Raw genomic sequence first — 15,773 nt, 5'->3', positions numbered from 1 at the left:
TAAGTGTGAGGTGTTTTTTTTTATTTTATCCCTTTTGATTTATTAAGGGTTGAGGAAGTACCAGGTACTGTTAAATTCTAGGAATAACAGTTACAAAAGAGTCACTTCCTATTCTCAAAAAAGGGGCACAGCAAATATAAGGTAGGGGTGGCTAGGGAAAGGAATTTTGGACTGAGAAGTCAGAGAGGATGTTGTATAGAACTATAAGTTAGTCATCCTTACATATTCTTTATTAAGTAATATGATAATAGCAATACAGATAATAATAGTAACTATTTCCCAAGGTTGTTGTGAGGATCAAATGAGATGATGATTGTAAATTGCTTAGTACAGCACTTGGCATATAGTAACAGGCAAATAGATAGCTGTACTTCTCTCTCTCCCCCAACCTTGATGATTCCTGATCTGTTGATTTACTCTATTATTGAAGTATCTTGGTTTCTCAAAATGTTACTGTGAAATCTGGAATATTTATAGTTTGTAATTTTCTAAGTGTATTTATATTCTTTGTTGTGATCCTTTGATCCTCACAATGGCTCTATGATAGGTATGTTAAGTGGTGTGTGTGTGTGTGTGTGTGTGTGTATGTATGTATATGTGTGTATATATATATCTTTTCTGTAGGCAAACAGTTCCACAATCTATTCACCTGTTCCTTCACCTCATCTCATCCCCAACCAAAGGTTATAAGTTTGATTTTGCCTTGCTCCACAATGTACCATCTCTATGTTCATAGATTCTGAAATTCCCTTATCTGATAACAATTTTTTTGCCTACTGTCAAAACCTTCATGTTCAAGAATTCTGAAATTTCCTTATTCTGCTGTAATTTATTGGCTTTCCATCTCCCTCTCTCTCTGTCTTCCCTTGACCAAACCCTACTTGTGACCCCCAATCCTTTGACCCCTCAATTCTCTCCTAAGCTATCTCTCCTTTAGTATCCAGTTTGTGCTCTCCTCTTTACTTTTCTTGACTTCTTGGCTAACATTAACCAATTCTCCTCTCCTGAATACCTGTCTTTATCATGTCATAATTGTGCTCTGCACCACCTCAGCCTTGTATGACTTCTACCATCCCATCCTCCTATACCTTTACTGCTAAAAGTAGGTGGAGAAGAACCTGTAACCATTTTCATTGGGTTTACTGTAGATTTATGTTATATAACCTCAGCTCAGCCCGTGCTACTCTATTCCATTTGCTAGGAACTATATCTTTTCCTTTCTTCCCCACCTATCATTCAGATACCTTCTGCAACTAACTCCTCTACCTCTGGCCTTACTCCTTACCAAGGCCTTTAATAGTATAAGCAATTCTATTCCTCTAGCTTATTGCCTCCTTCCTCCCTCTTTGTTTTTTTTTTTTTTTTTTTTTTGTCAGTTATAGGAAGTTACTTTTTAATTTTATCTTATTAGTATTTTATTTTTCCAAATGCATACAAAGATAGATTTCGACATTCACCTTTGCAAAACTCTGAGTTATGAATTTTTCTCTCTTTTCCCTTTATCCCCATAGGAAGCAATCCCCTTATAGGTTAAACTTGTAGATTGCTCCTTCTAAGAATCATTTATCCTTATCTTTTCCTGTCTCTTATCTCCTTTTCTTCTTCCTACATTCTCTTCCAGCCATAAAAACCTCTCACTTGATTCTTCTATCTCTACTATAATCATCTTTCTTGTAGCTAAATTTCTTAAAATGACTGTTTATAATAAGTGCTTGTACTATCTTTCTTTTCATTTACTTCTTTATTCCCTTAACAGTTTGACTTTTGACATCATCATTTTTAGTAGATGCTTAATAAAGATTTATCCATGAACTGATTGACATAAAGACTCATACTCTATTCACGAAGACATTTTAAACAATGCCTGGCCCATAGTAGGTACTTAATGAATATTTATTGACTACCAAATAATCATAATTCTATTTTACATCAATCCCTTTATAAGTCTCTTCATGAGTGAATTTCATACAGGGCTTCCATTTTCAGGGTAGGCCAACATTTGCCAAGTTACTCTTATCTAGTTATTGAACCCTGGATTTTTACCACCTTGATCCTTCCTCTTAAGGTTATGCCCTTCTCTTTTTCCTAGTTCCACCAAGCTTGTACTTAAGTTTATTTTCCCATAGCCTCTCCAAATTTTGGCATTTTTCCTTTTTTCAAATGTTGCCATTTTGATGGGTGTGAGTGAGAATGTTTCTTCAGTTATTTTAATTTGCATTTCTTTAATTGTAAGTGACTTAGAGAATTTTTTCATGTAGCTATAGATAGTATGGATTTTTTTCTTCTGAAACTTGCCTATTTATATCATTTGATCATTTATCATTTGGGGATAACTTGCTATGTTCTAAGATCTTTATATTCTATGTGTATGAGCTTATAATTTTTCAACAAACAACTTCTGAAACATCCTATTTGTAGAATACTTTAATTGGCACTGCTTTTGATAAGGTGTGTATGACCTACTTATAACACCTTTGGTCTCAGAAAAAGCCAGAGGGTTGTACTGATGATAGGTTGGTGATTTATGTAATAGGTGTGTTTCTCAAGAATTCATTGTAAGTAAAAAATTTTGTAATGATTTGGAAGCTCATAGTTTCCAGGGAAACTGAACTATGTAAGGAAATCCTAACGTATGTTTTAAAAAGATTTCTACTCCTAGTTAAATTTGTTTTGTAAATTTATATTTTTGTATCTTAATTTCAGGGTGAGGTGTTATAGTGAATAAAAAAAATAGATCTCAGTTGTGAAGAGCTGAGCTCAATATCACTGAGTGGTTGCTTAAATAGCTCCCAATCTAGGAATCTTTCCATCATAGCGTGCTAGAGAAGTCAATATAGCATATGGAAGAACACATTGCAGAGGGGAATGAGGAGTACTAACATCCATTTTGAAACAAAATTTTTTTTTCTTTAAAGTTGATTTTCCTTTTAATGTCACTGATTAGTTCTGTAACATCATCTATTCATCTAATTTCTGATGTTCAAAATGTTGTTTCCTATTTTTTCTTTGACCAAAATAGAATAATTCTTGTTCTCCCCTTTTTTCCATCATCCATATTAGTCCCCACTTAAGAATATTGAAATAGTCTTTTAGCAGAGTTTCCAGACTTTTCTGTCTTCCTCTAATCCAATCTATTTTTGCCAGGCTAATCTTTTTGTATTGATAGAGATAAGCCCTTTGCTAGGGGAAAATAAAATAAACATTTCCATTGCTGAATGAGTACAGTTTTAAGTTCCCTTGCCTTTAGTACTACTTTTCTTAAATCCAAATGCTGTCCTTGATTGATCAACAATAGGTCCCTTTGGGCCCTGTTTGGGCTCATAGTGAATGTAAATAGAAATTGTTTCTGTTTTGGCCAAAAACACTCAGGATCTTCCCCTCCCAGATTGAATAGTTTTGTTTTGTTTTGTTTTTTGACTAGGTAAATGAGACCTTTTGCTACCTTATTTCTTTCTTACCTAGCCTTAATCTCTGATTAAGTGTTGCCTCAGTCAAACAGATCTGCTAATGACTTTAGTGTAAAGAAACCACAGTTCTGGAGCCATCTCTAGGCATCCTGATTCCTATCTGGTCTCTGGACCCAGATGGCTCTGGAGGGGAAAATGAGGCAGGTGACCTTGAACACCTCTTCTTCATTCATATTCAATTCACTTGCATGTCATCGTGCTCTTGGTGGTCGCTACCTTTCCTTTCCATTCTTATTTCATATTATTCTCTTTGCTATAGTTAAACTGACTGATTATAGCTTTGCTTCCGTTTTTCCTTATGCCTAGAAGAACTTTCTTCCCATATATCACTATCTTCTACTTATTTATCCTTTGACACTCATCTACTTGTCAGATAGATGTCAGTTGTTTTAGATGTGGGCGATGTCAAGACATTCAGGTTTGAAATGTTTGTTAAGGCCAGTAATTTCAGCAATGTACCCCTTGTTTGGGGTATAGGAGAGTCCATGGTTAAGATCTAGATGTGTGGGAGTCATTTACTTAGAAATAATTTCTGTCATGGTTCTTTAATTTGTTTTCTGTTATATGTTGCTATTTATATCTGAGTCATGTATCCATTTATTTGGAATTTATCTCATGTATCTGTTGTGAGAAGCTGGTCTTATAACTTAATTTCTGCCAGACTTCTTTCTAGTTTTCCTAGTTTTTCAAATAATTAGCTCCTACTGAGGTCTTTGGATTTATCAAATACTGAGGATTGGTATGTGTTTGTTTCTCTGAGTTGTATACCTAATCAGGTATTCCCTTTTGATGTTAGTAGCATTTCCTTTTAGATCTCTGTTTTGTACCTGACATACAACTTTATGTAATATTTTATATTTATAGCTTTATATGTATGTATCTTATCCCTTATTAGATGAATCAAATATATGAAATTTAAATAATTATTAAGCCCCTACTAAGCCCCTACCAAATGTGCAAATAAGAAAGATTAAATGAGGGTCTATATACCCTCATGGAGATTACATTTTACTGAGTGACTACAATATAGAGTATACAATCTCTAATAATTTAAGATTTCCTGAAGTCAGGGTGTGTACCTTACCTAAACTTATGTTCCTCTTCTTCTAGTAGAATTCTATAAATGTTTGAAGAGTGTTTAATGATTAGCTTCCTTTAGACTCTTCTTGGAATGTATATTACCTGTGAATAGAGAGTATTTCATTTTTGGTGTTGCCAATGCTCTGATTTTTTAGTAGACACTTAATGAATGCTTTTTGATTTACTCCTCACTTTACATTTTTACATTTACTTTGATTTACTCCTTACTTATTTCATTTGTTCCTCATTTCTGTAACATCTCTGACTGATGATTTTTTAGCCCGAAGCTTCAGTATGCCAATTGACAGTAACCTTTTTGTGTAATGAAATTGGCCTGTTGCATTGTTGGATGACCCTCACTGTTAGAAAACTTTTTCTTATCATGAGCTAAATTCTGCCAACTTGTAACCTCTCACATTATTTCTTATATAAAAAACATGGGAATGTGATGAAAGTGTGATACTTGGGAACAAACCTCTGTAGTGGCAGAGGTACTTAAACTGATGTAGTCATAGATTTGCCCCAGTATCAGAATTATTAAAATAAATTTAATTTGTCAGATGTGTTGAGATTTCTTTAGGTCCACTAAAAAAGATAAGTAAGCCTTTCCAGATTCCAACATTGGCTTGGCAGAAATGAATGAGTTTTTAGGTGTTTATGGTCTATATTGGGTCTCAAAAAAGACATAAAAACTGTGAAAGCAATTTTCATCCTGCTGTGTAAAGAAATCTCTTGCAGGGAATGGGGTTGGCCCCTGAGAACATCAGTTAATATATTTTCCTGTCAGAATCAGTATTGAATACAGAGTCAGGCTGGCTTATATGTCACTAGTAAACTTCAAAGCAATCACAAGATTTGACTGGTCATGGAACATTTTCAGGAAAGGATTTCATTCCTTTCCATTTTTTTACTTACTTGTTTTGTTTAGTCAGTACACTGTAGGTGTAAGCCAGGGAAGGGGTTTAACATGTGTTGAAGGTAGTTAGCTTTACTCTCTATAGGTAGTAGGTTTAACTCTTTATACTTGTTGGATACTTGGCTGGAAGTTTAAGATAAGTTCCCTGTTCACAAAAAAACTGATGGTTTATTCAGGGAATAGAAAATTAGATGAGTATAAATAAGGTATTTATTTGTGTGGTATAGATGATAAATTTCCATTCCACACAAATAAATACCTGAGAACATGCCAAGTCCACACAAGTCTGTGTGGACAGAAACACCCCTCCTCCCCCCTTTATTATTTTTCTAGTATCATGTGTTCTCTTTGTCAGTCTGATGAAGTCTGTAGACACAGGCTTCTTATCTGTAGATCAGAATAATTTTTTAAAAATTTGTAAATGAAGAAAATGGTACATTTCAGTTAGAATTTGATCAATTCTGATGGACATGGCTCTCTTCAACAATGAGATGATTCAAAACAGTGCCACTTGTTCAGTGATGAAGAGAGTCATCTACACCCAAAGAGAGAACTGTGGGAACTGAGTGTGGACCACAAACATAGCGTTCTCACTCTGTCTGTTGTTGTTTGCTTGCATTTTGTTTTCTTTCTCAGTTTTTTTTCTTCCTTCTTGATCTGATTTTTCTTGCGCAGCAAGATAATGGTATATATGTATACATATATTGGATTTAACATATTTTAACATATTTAACAGGTATTGGACTACTGCCAGCTAGGAGAGGGGCTGGGAGGAAAGAGGGAAAAATTTGGAACAAAAGGTTTTTGCAAGGGTCAATGTTGAAAAATTACCCATGCATATGTTTTGTAAATAAAAAGCTTTAATAAATTTTTTTTTAATTTCAGTTAGAATTGAGTGAAAGTAAAGTTGTAGTTCCTTTCTCTACCTTCTCACTGCTATGCCCCTTTCCACCAGCTTCAGAATTCCTTATCATGGACCCCGAGTTATGAGCTCCTGATCTCAGAAATTCTGAGAGCTGAAGAATCTGGAGGATTTGGAGGATTTACCAACAGAAGTAAAAATGAGTGGAGTTTTACTATAAGTGAGATGTCCCACCTACTCCCTTCTCATGGACCTGAATAGTTACTATGACCTAGTATGTTGCAAGGCTGGAGGAAAAGTACAAATCATTTGACAATCCAAATTTATCTTCTATTTTCCTTTAAAACATTGTGGATGGATGATGGGCACAGGGAACAGAGTTGAATTTTCTGTCCTGTATTTCTTCCAAGTAATGGCCTGGATAAATGTGAAAGAGGCATTCTTTAGTACAGTCAGTTGTATTTATCAGATTTTCCCCCTCCAATATTTTTTTCCCTAATACATGAGGATAGTTTACAGCATTCATTTCTGTGAGATTCTGTGTTCCAAATTTTTTCTTCCTCCTTTCTCTCTACGACAACAAGCATTCTGATATAGGTTAAATATGTGTACATTTCCCTTTTTGTTATACAAGAAAAATCAGACCAAAGTGGGAAAAGCCATGAGAAAAGAAAAGCAAGCAAACAAACAAAAAAGATGAAAATATTGTGTTTTGATCTATATTTAGTCTCCATAGTTCTATCTCTGGATTTGAATGGCATTTTCCCTCCCATGTCTATTGGAATTGTCTTGGATCAGTGTATTGCTGAGAAAAGCTAAATCTATTGTACTTGATCATCCCATAATCTTGCTGTTACTGTGTACAAATTTTCTCCTGATTCTGCCTTCTTCACTCAGCATTAGTTCATATAAGTCTTTCCAGACTTTTCTGAAATCAGTCCGCTCATCATTTCTTACAGAACAGTAATGTTCCATTACATCCATATAAAATAACTTATTCAGCCATTCCCCAATTGATGAGCATCCACTTATTTTCCAATTCCTTGCCATTGAGTTAACAAAAATATAAGCTTATCCCAAACACTGTCTATTTAGTCTAGCTTTCTTAAAACACGTGACCAGCATAATCTGTTGCCACACAAGAATATATTCTTGTCTTAAAGTGGATATTTTTTTCTAGACATGGGTTGTACTGTTGAGGTTCCTTTGTTAAGGAGTAAGTTAAGAATGGTACTTTTTGTTTGATATGGTGTAGTGTAGACTATCTACAAGTCTTGGACTTCGAATCGGGAGCATAGTTTCAGGCTCAGCTTTGCTTCTGAACCTTTGAGTGATCTTGCCCAGGTTAATTTACCATTGAACTTTACTTTTGTTTATCTCCAAAACAAATATGATGCTACTTGATCTATCTACCTCACAGTTACTGTGAAATAATATTTCAAAGCAGTAAAATAGTGTATGGACTTTTGGGGAGTAAGGGATGGAGGTAGTCTTGGTGCCCTGATCCTTTTGGTCTTTTTAGCTTCAGTAGAAGCTCATTTGTAGTTTGTTTTATGTTCTTTGGTTTAGTCATGGGAAGATTTTTATGCTCCTGGGGCAGCTAGGTGGCACAGTGGATAGAGCACCAGTCTTGAAATCAGGAGGACCTGAGTTTCAAATCTGATCTTAGACACTTAACACTTCCTAGCTGTGTGACCCTGGGTAAATCATTTAACCCCAATTTAAACCCAATTTATCCCCAAGGATGGGAAGGGGAGAGAGAAGGATTTTCACACTTCTATTAGTTTTCTTAAAAGACTGCTTCCTTATTTGTCAAAGTAATATCTCTTTCTCTTTCTTTTTTTCTTGTACAGGAAAAGGGGCATAGAAGTCGTGCAGGTGAGTAAAGATTATATTGTGATTAATCTCTTATAAAATCAACCTTCTGAACCTTCTATGACTAACCTTTTCCCTTTATTCTAGGAAATGGTTAAATCAATTCTTTTTGGAGACAAACCTTCCTTTTCTTCTCCCAAAGTGCATTTCATCTACTCTATCCCCCTCTAAAACTGTCATCATTTTATCTTGACATGCTTTCAAAGAACATAGGAAAGAACTGCAGTGTCCTTCTGGTTAAGAAGTTTTAAGGTTTTCGACTTCTTTGCCTCCAGTGCTAGGACCACTTGGTCAGAGACCAAGTCATTTCTTTTACATCTATTATACATGATTTTATTCTGGTATATTACTTTGAATTCTTTAGCTAATCAGATATTCAAGATGAGAATTTTATAATACTCTGAATAGAGAGAATCACAAGTTGATTGTGATCCTCAGTAGGTTTTCTATTTATTTGAGAGTGAACCTGGTTTAGCAATGATCTTGGTCCAGAAAATTTTGGGAGGGTGGATTCTTAAACTCAGGGAAATAGCCATCTGAGGCAAGGAAGGGATGGGATAAACTAGAGCAATACAGATATTCAGTTCAAGCCTGAGAGAAACTTTAATAAATAGAATAGCTAAGACCATTTGGTCAGAGATCAAGTAATTTCTTTTACATTCATTATACATGATTTTATTCTGGTATATTATTTTGAAATTCATTTTTCTCTTGCTATTAAAACCACAGAACACACTCTTGTGGCACGGAGGTAAAAGGGAGAGAAGAAAGAGGAAATAATGGCAGCAGAAGCCATTAGGATCCAACTCACTCCGGTAATGAACAAGACCCAGGAAGTTTAATGCTTCTAACTGTGATTTGGAGATCTAGGAGGGGTGGTACAGAGTTAGCGACCTTAGTTGAATCTTTTGGCTGTGTCCAGAAGGAATCATTGCCTTAGGAGTTTGAAGGCTAGTGAGGTCTAAGGCCTAGGGTTGGATCCTTGATAATATTTATTATTCACTTGAAACAATAAAACTAATTAAGTTTTCTGGACAGCTTTATTTTTGAACACATAAAATATTCAATTAACTCTGTGTCCTCTTTAACTACTGACCCCTAACCCTCCATCATTCTTTTTGTATTTATCCCTACCTTTCATATGGTGTGTACTCAGATATAACTTACATATTTCTATGTTGTCTTCTCCCTCTGTAAGCTCCTTGAGAGGAGGGGCTACTTTTTGCCTCCTTCTGAATCCTTAGAGCTTGACATAGTGACTGACATGTAATAGGCACTTAATGGTTGTTTATGGATTGATTGATAATTTTATATTGATGCACTATAATTTTTTCATTCATTTGACTCCTGTATTCCTTATTGAGTTGTCACCAATAGTGGGCATGGAGGGACTGTGGAACTATGAGAGGGTGGGGATAAAGAAGAGTTGGAGGCAGGAAGAAGGATGTATCAGTAGCAGTTAGTCCTTGTGCTGTTGTTTAAGACTGTGATCAGAATCTTTGTTTTAATGGGTTCCCAGAAGTACTTATGTAGCACATAAACATTGAAGTATCTGGAGGTACTAATAGGTGAAAGTCTCAAAACAGTGGATTGATTTCCATCCTGGTGGTCCTAAACAAGGTAATCTTGATTTGTATACATACTTTCAGTGCTGACTTCATAGTGTCCATCAATGATAAATCAAAGAGCACTATGTGCAATAAATCTTGGAAGGTAGATTGGGGACAGGTTGTGTAGGACGCTAAGTGCTAAATAGAGAATGGTGACATTTGGCACAGAATTAACAGAAGAAGTTTACCTTGGGGAAAAAAAATATTATTTCCTTGCGGTGAGTAGCTGATCCAGTACAGTTTCTAAGAACAAATTCTGTTATGAGCTATTTCAAGAGAGGTCCTCTCATATTCTTATCAGTTAATACACATGAAACAGAAGAATACACAGACCCACATTGCTGCATTCTTGTTTATATAACATCTGAAACTGTAACACCTAAGCTTACTATACCTATTAGCCTCCCCCTTTATATATTCTATCAAATTCTTGTTTATATAACTTCTTAAACTGTAACAACAATTCATCAGCTTCAGGTCATTTCTCTCCTTCCTTCTCCCCCCACCTCCCCCCCTTCCTTTTTCCTCCACACTTCCCCATTGTAAATATAGTGGGGCTTGAAACGTGGATGACAGTGCAGAAACTAATAATTGAAATTTTTCTAGTTATACACATAAATTCCTTGATAGAAAGTTTGAAGGGCTTTAGTAGCCCTCAATTTCTGAAGAACCTCAATTTCTGAAGAAAAGGTTTGCTGTTTCTTTTCCTTGATTAGGTGTTGTAGCAATAAGCTGTACCAACAGAAATAAGACCAGTGGGGAGACTTTTACTTTTAAAAACATACATATGCTTGTCTGTTGTTGAAATAAAAATTCAGTGAACCAAAAAAAAAAAAACATTGAATCAGCCAAATAAAGATTCTGATTGTTTTTTGGTCATCTGAGTGCAATGAATTACTTTAACAGTAAATCTTAGAAATGTATGTTGGTGAATGAATGTATGTATGGGGGGTACATGGAGTAATGAAGGGATATTCATCTTGATGTGCACTATTAATCTTTTTCATCCATGGGCTGGCAACTCAGTACATAGATTATTCTGGCTGTTATTTTCAGTTTTTTTAGCAATAAATTTTTTGACTGGAGGCAAGATAGAGAAAAGGCAGTGATTTCCTCTGAGCTATTCCCCAAACCCATTCGAATACTTTTAAGTAATACCATTAAACAATTCCTGGAACAGCAGAACCCACAAAAAGACATGGTAAAATAATTTTTTGATCAGAGACAACTTAGAAGGTCAGTAGAAAAAGTCTCATACCTGGGTAAAAGTGGAACACAGTTCAGTGTAGGCTTTGCCAGCTTAGACCCTAGTGAACTAAGAGCAGACCTTGGGAGCCACTGAATCAACAGGTGCAGCAGCTGCTTCCAGAGCTCTTTGCCTACAGATGGTAAGATGATTGAACAGCTGGTCAAAAGAAGATTACAGAAGTGTCTTTTCAGGCACTGAGGTAGGACTGTTGTTTTGCCTATTCTTTGATCTGGATTGAAGTCTTAGGTGTCAGCAGAGCAAGGAGAAGCACTAATAACTCTAGAGCTTGTGGCCCCACTGGAGTGAGCAGGGGACTCTTGTTACATTTTCAAGGCAGAAAAAGTGCTTGTGGTCATTCACAGACCAGAATACTGGCTAGGAGAGTAGTAAATACATCTCTCCTTAGATCCTAACACTTAGGAAGAACTGAAAATTCTTCCTAGGTATCTAGAAGTGTCTTTGAAAACAGCTGCACAAAAACCCTAAAGCTTGGGACAGTACTTTCTCTACCATGAAAGCAAAGCCCTAATTTTGTTAACAAAGAGTTAAGTCAAGAAATGACTGGAAAAATGAACAAACAAGAGGAAAAAGAAATCACCATGACCATAGAAAATTATTCTCATGACAAGGAAGATCAAAATGCATGCTAAATAGAAGATAAGTCAAAGCTCCTACATCCAAAGCCTTCAAGAAAATGTGAATTGATTTTACACCATGAAAGATCTCAAAAAGGATTTTAAAAATCTAGAGATATAGGGGGGAAATGGGAAAAGAAATGAGTGATACTAGAAAATCATGAAAAATGAGTCAATGGTAATGAAGATACAAAAAAAATTGAAGAAAATAACACTTTAAAAAACACACTAGACCAAATGGCAAAAGTAGTACGAAACCATGATTAATTTAAAAAGGAACCAAAAAAGAGCCTAGACATCTTTTCAAGACATTATTGACAAAAACTGGCTTGATATTCTAGAACCAGAAGGTAAATGGAAATGGAAAGAATCCACAGATTGCCTCTTGAAACAGATATCAAAAAGAAATGTATCCAAATTGCAGAGCTCCCAAGTCAAGAAGAAAATATTGCAAACCAGAAAAAAACAATTAAGTATCATGGAGCCACAGGGAAGATAATATAAAATTTAGCAGCTTCTACATTAAAGGACTGTTTATGATATTCAGAGAGCAAAGGAAGTGAGGGTTAGAACCAAGAAATCGCCTACCTAGCAAAATTTGAGTATAATCCTTCAGTGGAAAAATGGATTGTAAAGCAGTCTTTTTTTTTTTTTTTAAATAGCTTTTTATTTACAAGCAATATACATGGGCAATTTTTCAGCACTGATCCTTGAAAAACCTGTTCCAACTTTTCCCCTCCTTCCCCTCACCCCTTCCCCTAGATGGCAGGTAGACCAATACATGTTAAATATGTTAACGTTTATGTTAAGCACAATATATGTATACATATCATACAGTTATTTTGCTGTACAAGAAAAATCGGACTTAGAAATAAGGTAAAAATAACCTGAGGAGAAAATCAAAAATGCAAGCAGACAAAAACAGGAGTGGAAATGCTATGTTGTACACAGTTCACGCTTATTTCCCATAGTTCTTTCACTGGGTGTAGCTGGTTTTCTTCATTACTGAACAATTGGAACTGATTGGGTTCATCTCATTGTTGAAGAGAGCCATGTCCATCAGAATTGATCCTCATATAGTATTGTTGTTGAAGTGTTTAATGATCTCCTGGTTCACTTCATTTCACTCAGCATCAGTTCATGTTAGTCTCTCCAGGACTCTCTGAAACCATGCTGCTGGTTATTTCTTACAGAACAATAATATTCCATAACATTCATATACCACAATTTATTCAGCCATTCTCCAATTGATGGACATCCATTCAATTTCCAGTTCCTTGCCACTACAATGAGGGCTGCCACAAACATTTTTGCACATATGGGTCCCTTTCCCTTCTTTAAGATCTCTTTGGGATATAAGCCCAGTAGAAACACTGCTGGATCAAAGGATATGCACAATCTGATAACTCTTTGAGCATAGTTCCAAATTGCTCTCCAGAATGGTTCACATTCTCCACCAACAATGTATTAGTGTCCCAGTTTTCCCACATCCCCTCCAACATTCATCATTATTTTTTCTTGTTATCCTAGCCGATCTGAGAGGTGTGTAGTAGTGTTGTCTTAATTTGCATTTCTCTGATCAATAATGATTTTGAGCATCTTTTCATATGGCTAAAAATAGTTTCCATTTCTTGAAGCATTCTTTATGAAAAGACCAGAGGTGAATAGAAAATCTGACTTTCAAATACAAGTGTCAAAAGAAGCATAAAAAGATAAAACAGGAAAGGGAAATCATAAGGAACATAATAAAGTAAAACTTTATACTTCTAAATGGGATGAGATATGTTTAATTCATAAGAACTTTCTCATTATTAGGACAGTTAGGAGTATGTGTAGATAGAGGGTATAGATAGAGGGCACAGGTGTTGAGTATGAAGTGGTGAAATGGGAATGCACTGAGAGAAAGGGAAAGGTAGAATGGGGAGGTTGAGAGGGAATGAATGAACCTCTCATTAAAATTGGCTCAAAGAAGGAATAACATAAACACTCATTTGGTTATCAGAATCTATCTTATACTTCAAGAAAGTAGGAGGGAAAGAGGATAAGAGAAGGTGGTGGGTAAGAGAAGGGAGGGAAGACTAGAAGAGATGACTATCAGAAACAAAACACTTCTAAGGAGGGACAGGGTAAAAGAAGAGAGAATAGAATAAATGGAGGAGAAGGGAGAGGATAGGATGGAGGAAAATACAGTTAGCAGTAGTTAGTAATTGTGAGAAAAAAAAATTTGAAGCAAGTTTCTGATAAAGCGCTCACTTTTCAAACATAGAAAACTAGGTCATTGATGGTAAATGATGAATGATTTAGGTATTCTCAGCAATACAATGACTCAAAGACAGCTCTCTGACAGATTATGATGAAAAATACCACCCATCCCCAGAAGAATTGATGATTCCTGAATACAGATTGAAGCATACTTTTTAAAAATTCTTTTTCTTGGGGGGCTTTTTTTTTTTTGGCTACATTTTCTTTTACAACATGACTAAAATGGAAATGTTTTGCAACAGTTGCTTTTAAATGTAATTGAGTAAAAATAAAATACTAAAATCTTTTTTAAAAGATAATTTTTTTTTTTCTCTCTGCTGAAGCATTTGGGGTTAAATGACTTTCTTAGCGTCACACAGATAGGTAGTATTAAATGTCTGAGGCCAGATTTGAACTCAGGTCCTCCTGACTTCAGGGCCATTGCTCTGCCCATTGATCTGTCCACTGTGCCATCTAGTTGCCCCTGAGTAGTTTTGTTTTTAAAGAAAAATAAGAGGAGGGAGGGGAGAAGAGCAACATCAAGTAATACATCAAAAAAGTCCAAAAATATTTACAAAATACCAAACCTGTGGATTTCCCACTCCTGCAAAGGATTGGGAGTGGGATGATTTTCTGTCTCTTCTTGGGGCCATTCTTGTTCTTTCTAATTTTTCAACATTGACTTTTCATTGTTTTGTGGTTCATAATGTAATTATAGGAATAATGCCTATTGTTTTCTTGATTCTGCTTCCTTTACTCTGTATCAGATTGTATAAATCTTTCCAGGATTCTCTGAATTTATCATATGCCCCCCTTAGTTTTCTTTCTGCTGTTCTTTTGTCTTTAAGGCATTGAGCTAATTGTAAGCTGTTTATATAATGTACTAGAAGGATCTATGAAGTCTGTCACTATTTGACAAATCAGATCATTTGCCCTGTCTGGGCTTCAGTTTCTTCAACTTCAAAAGGATAAAATAAAGGGATAGATTTGACCTTTTTTAAGGGTTTTTCAAGTGCTAAAAAGTCTATGGAATTGGTTCTAAAGAGGACTGACTTGCCCAAGTAAAAGTGTGAAGTTTCAGCTCAGTTCTTCATATTTCAACTCTTTTGTTCTTTTCCAAAGTACCACAGAGAGGATGTTGGCATTTGACTCTGAACTGCTTGAGGGAATTTACCTTGAAAGAAATATTGGTAATACACATCTCAACTGTTGGTAATACACATCTCAACTGTAACCTCTTTTGATTTGATGACTTCTGACTAGCTTGATGAAACCATTGTGCATGTTAAAATATAATGTACTTTAGAGGGCTTTGTAGAATCTGAGTGACTCTTTTAAAAATCTTTTGGGAGGGTGGGGTAAGAAAAGAGGAAGATAAGGGAAGAGATCAAGTGAAAGAGTTAAAAACATCTAAACTATTAATATAGTTATAGTACAATTTTAATTTGTTTTAAGTTGAAAAGCACCATTGGAAAACCTGCTTTCCTCCAAAAAGTAGCAAGAAGAAACAACTCAAACAATCCAAAAAACTGTTAACTGCAAATGACTTAGTGATTTTCAGTATTATCATTGTCTTAGTTCATAGGTTATTAATCAATTTACAAGCATTTATGAAACAGTATGCCAGGCACTGTGCCAAGCTCTGAGAATACAAGACAAAAAAATCAGTCCTTGTTTTTGAAGAGTTTATTGATCTAGCTGATGGCCATAACTTGTACATATTTAGTCACCTTTGAAATACACACTAGGTAAATTTGAGGGGAAAATCAGAAAAGGGTTCATTCAGAAGGTGAGCTTTGAACTGAGACTTGCATGAAACCAGGGATTTAAAGAAGTGG

At 35.4% G+C, this 15,773-nt stretch overlaps 1 protein-coding gene across 5 annotated transcripts in view; it reads left to right on the top strand.

Moving 5' to 3' along the window:
- Positions 1-15,773, top strand: part of ITPK1 (inositol-tetrakisphosphate 1-kinase) — a 371,106-nt gene that overhangs the window by 70,438 nt on the left and 284,895 nt on the right. For 4 of the 5 annotated variants that reach the window (XM_051977360.1, XM_051977357.1, XM_051977356.1 and 1 more), the window contains exon 3: positions 8,179-8,203. In XM_051977360.1, the coding sequence (XP_051833320.1) occupies positions 8,179-8,203 (25 nt within the window). Of the gene's footprint in view, positions 1-8,178; positions 8,204-8,929; positions 9,016-15,773 lie in introns of all 5 variants that reach the window. The other variant, XM_051977359.1, reaches the window with a different exon arrangement.

Source organism: Antechinus flavipes, chromosome 2 (assembly GCF_016432865.1).
Source record: "Antechinus flavipes isolate AdamAnt ecotype Samford, QLD, Australia chromosome 2, AdamAnt_v2, whole genome shotgun sequence".
In the NCBI taxonomy this organism is placed as follows: domain Eukaryota; kingdom Metazoa; phylum Chordata; class Mammalia; order Dasyuromorphia; family Dasyuridae; genus Antechinus; species Antechinus flavipes.
This window is presented reverse-complemented; position numbering and strand designations above follow the sequence as displayed.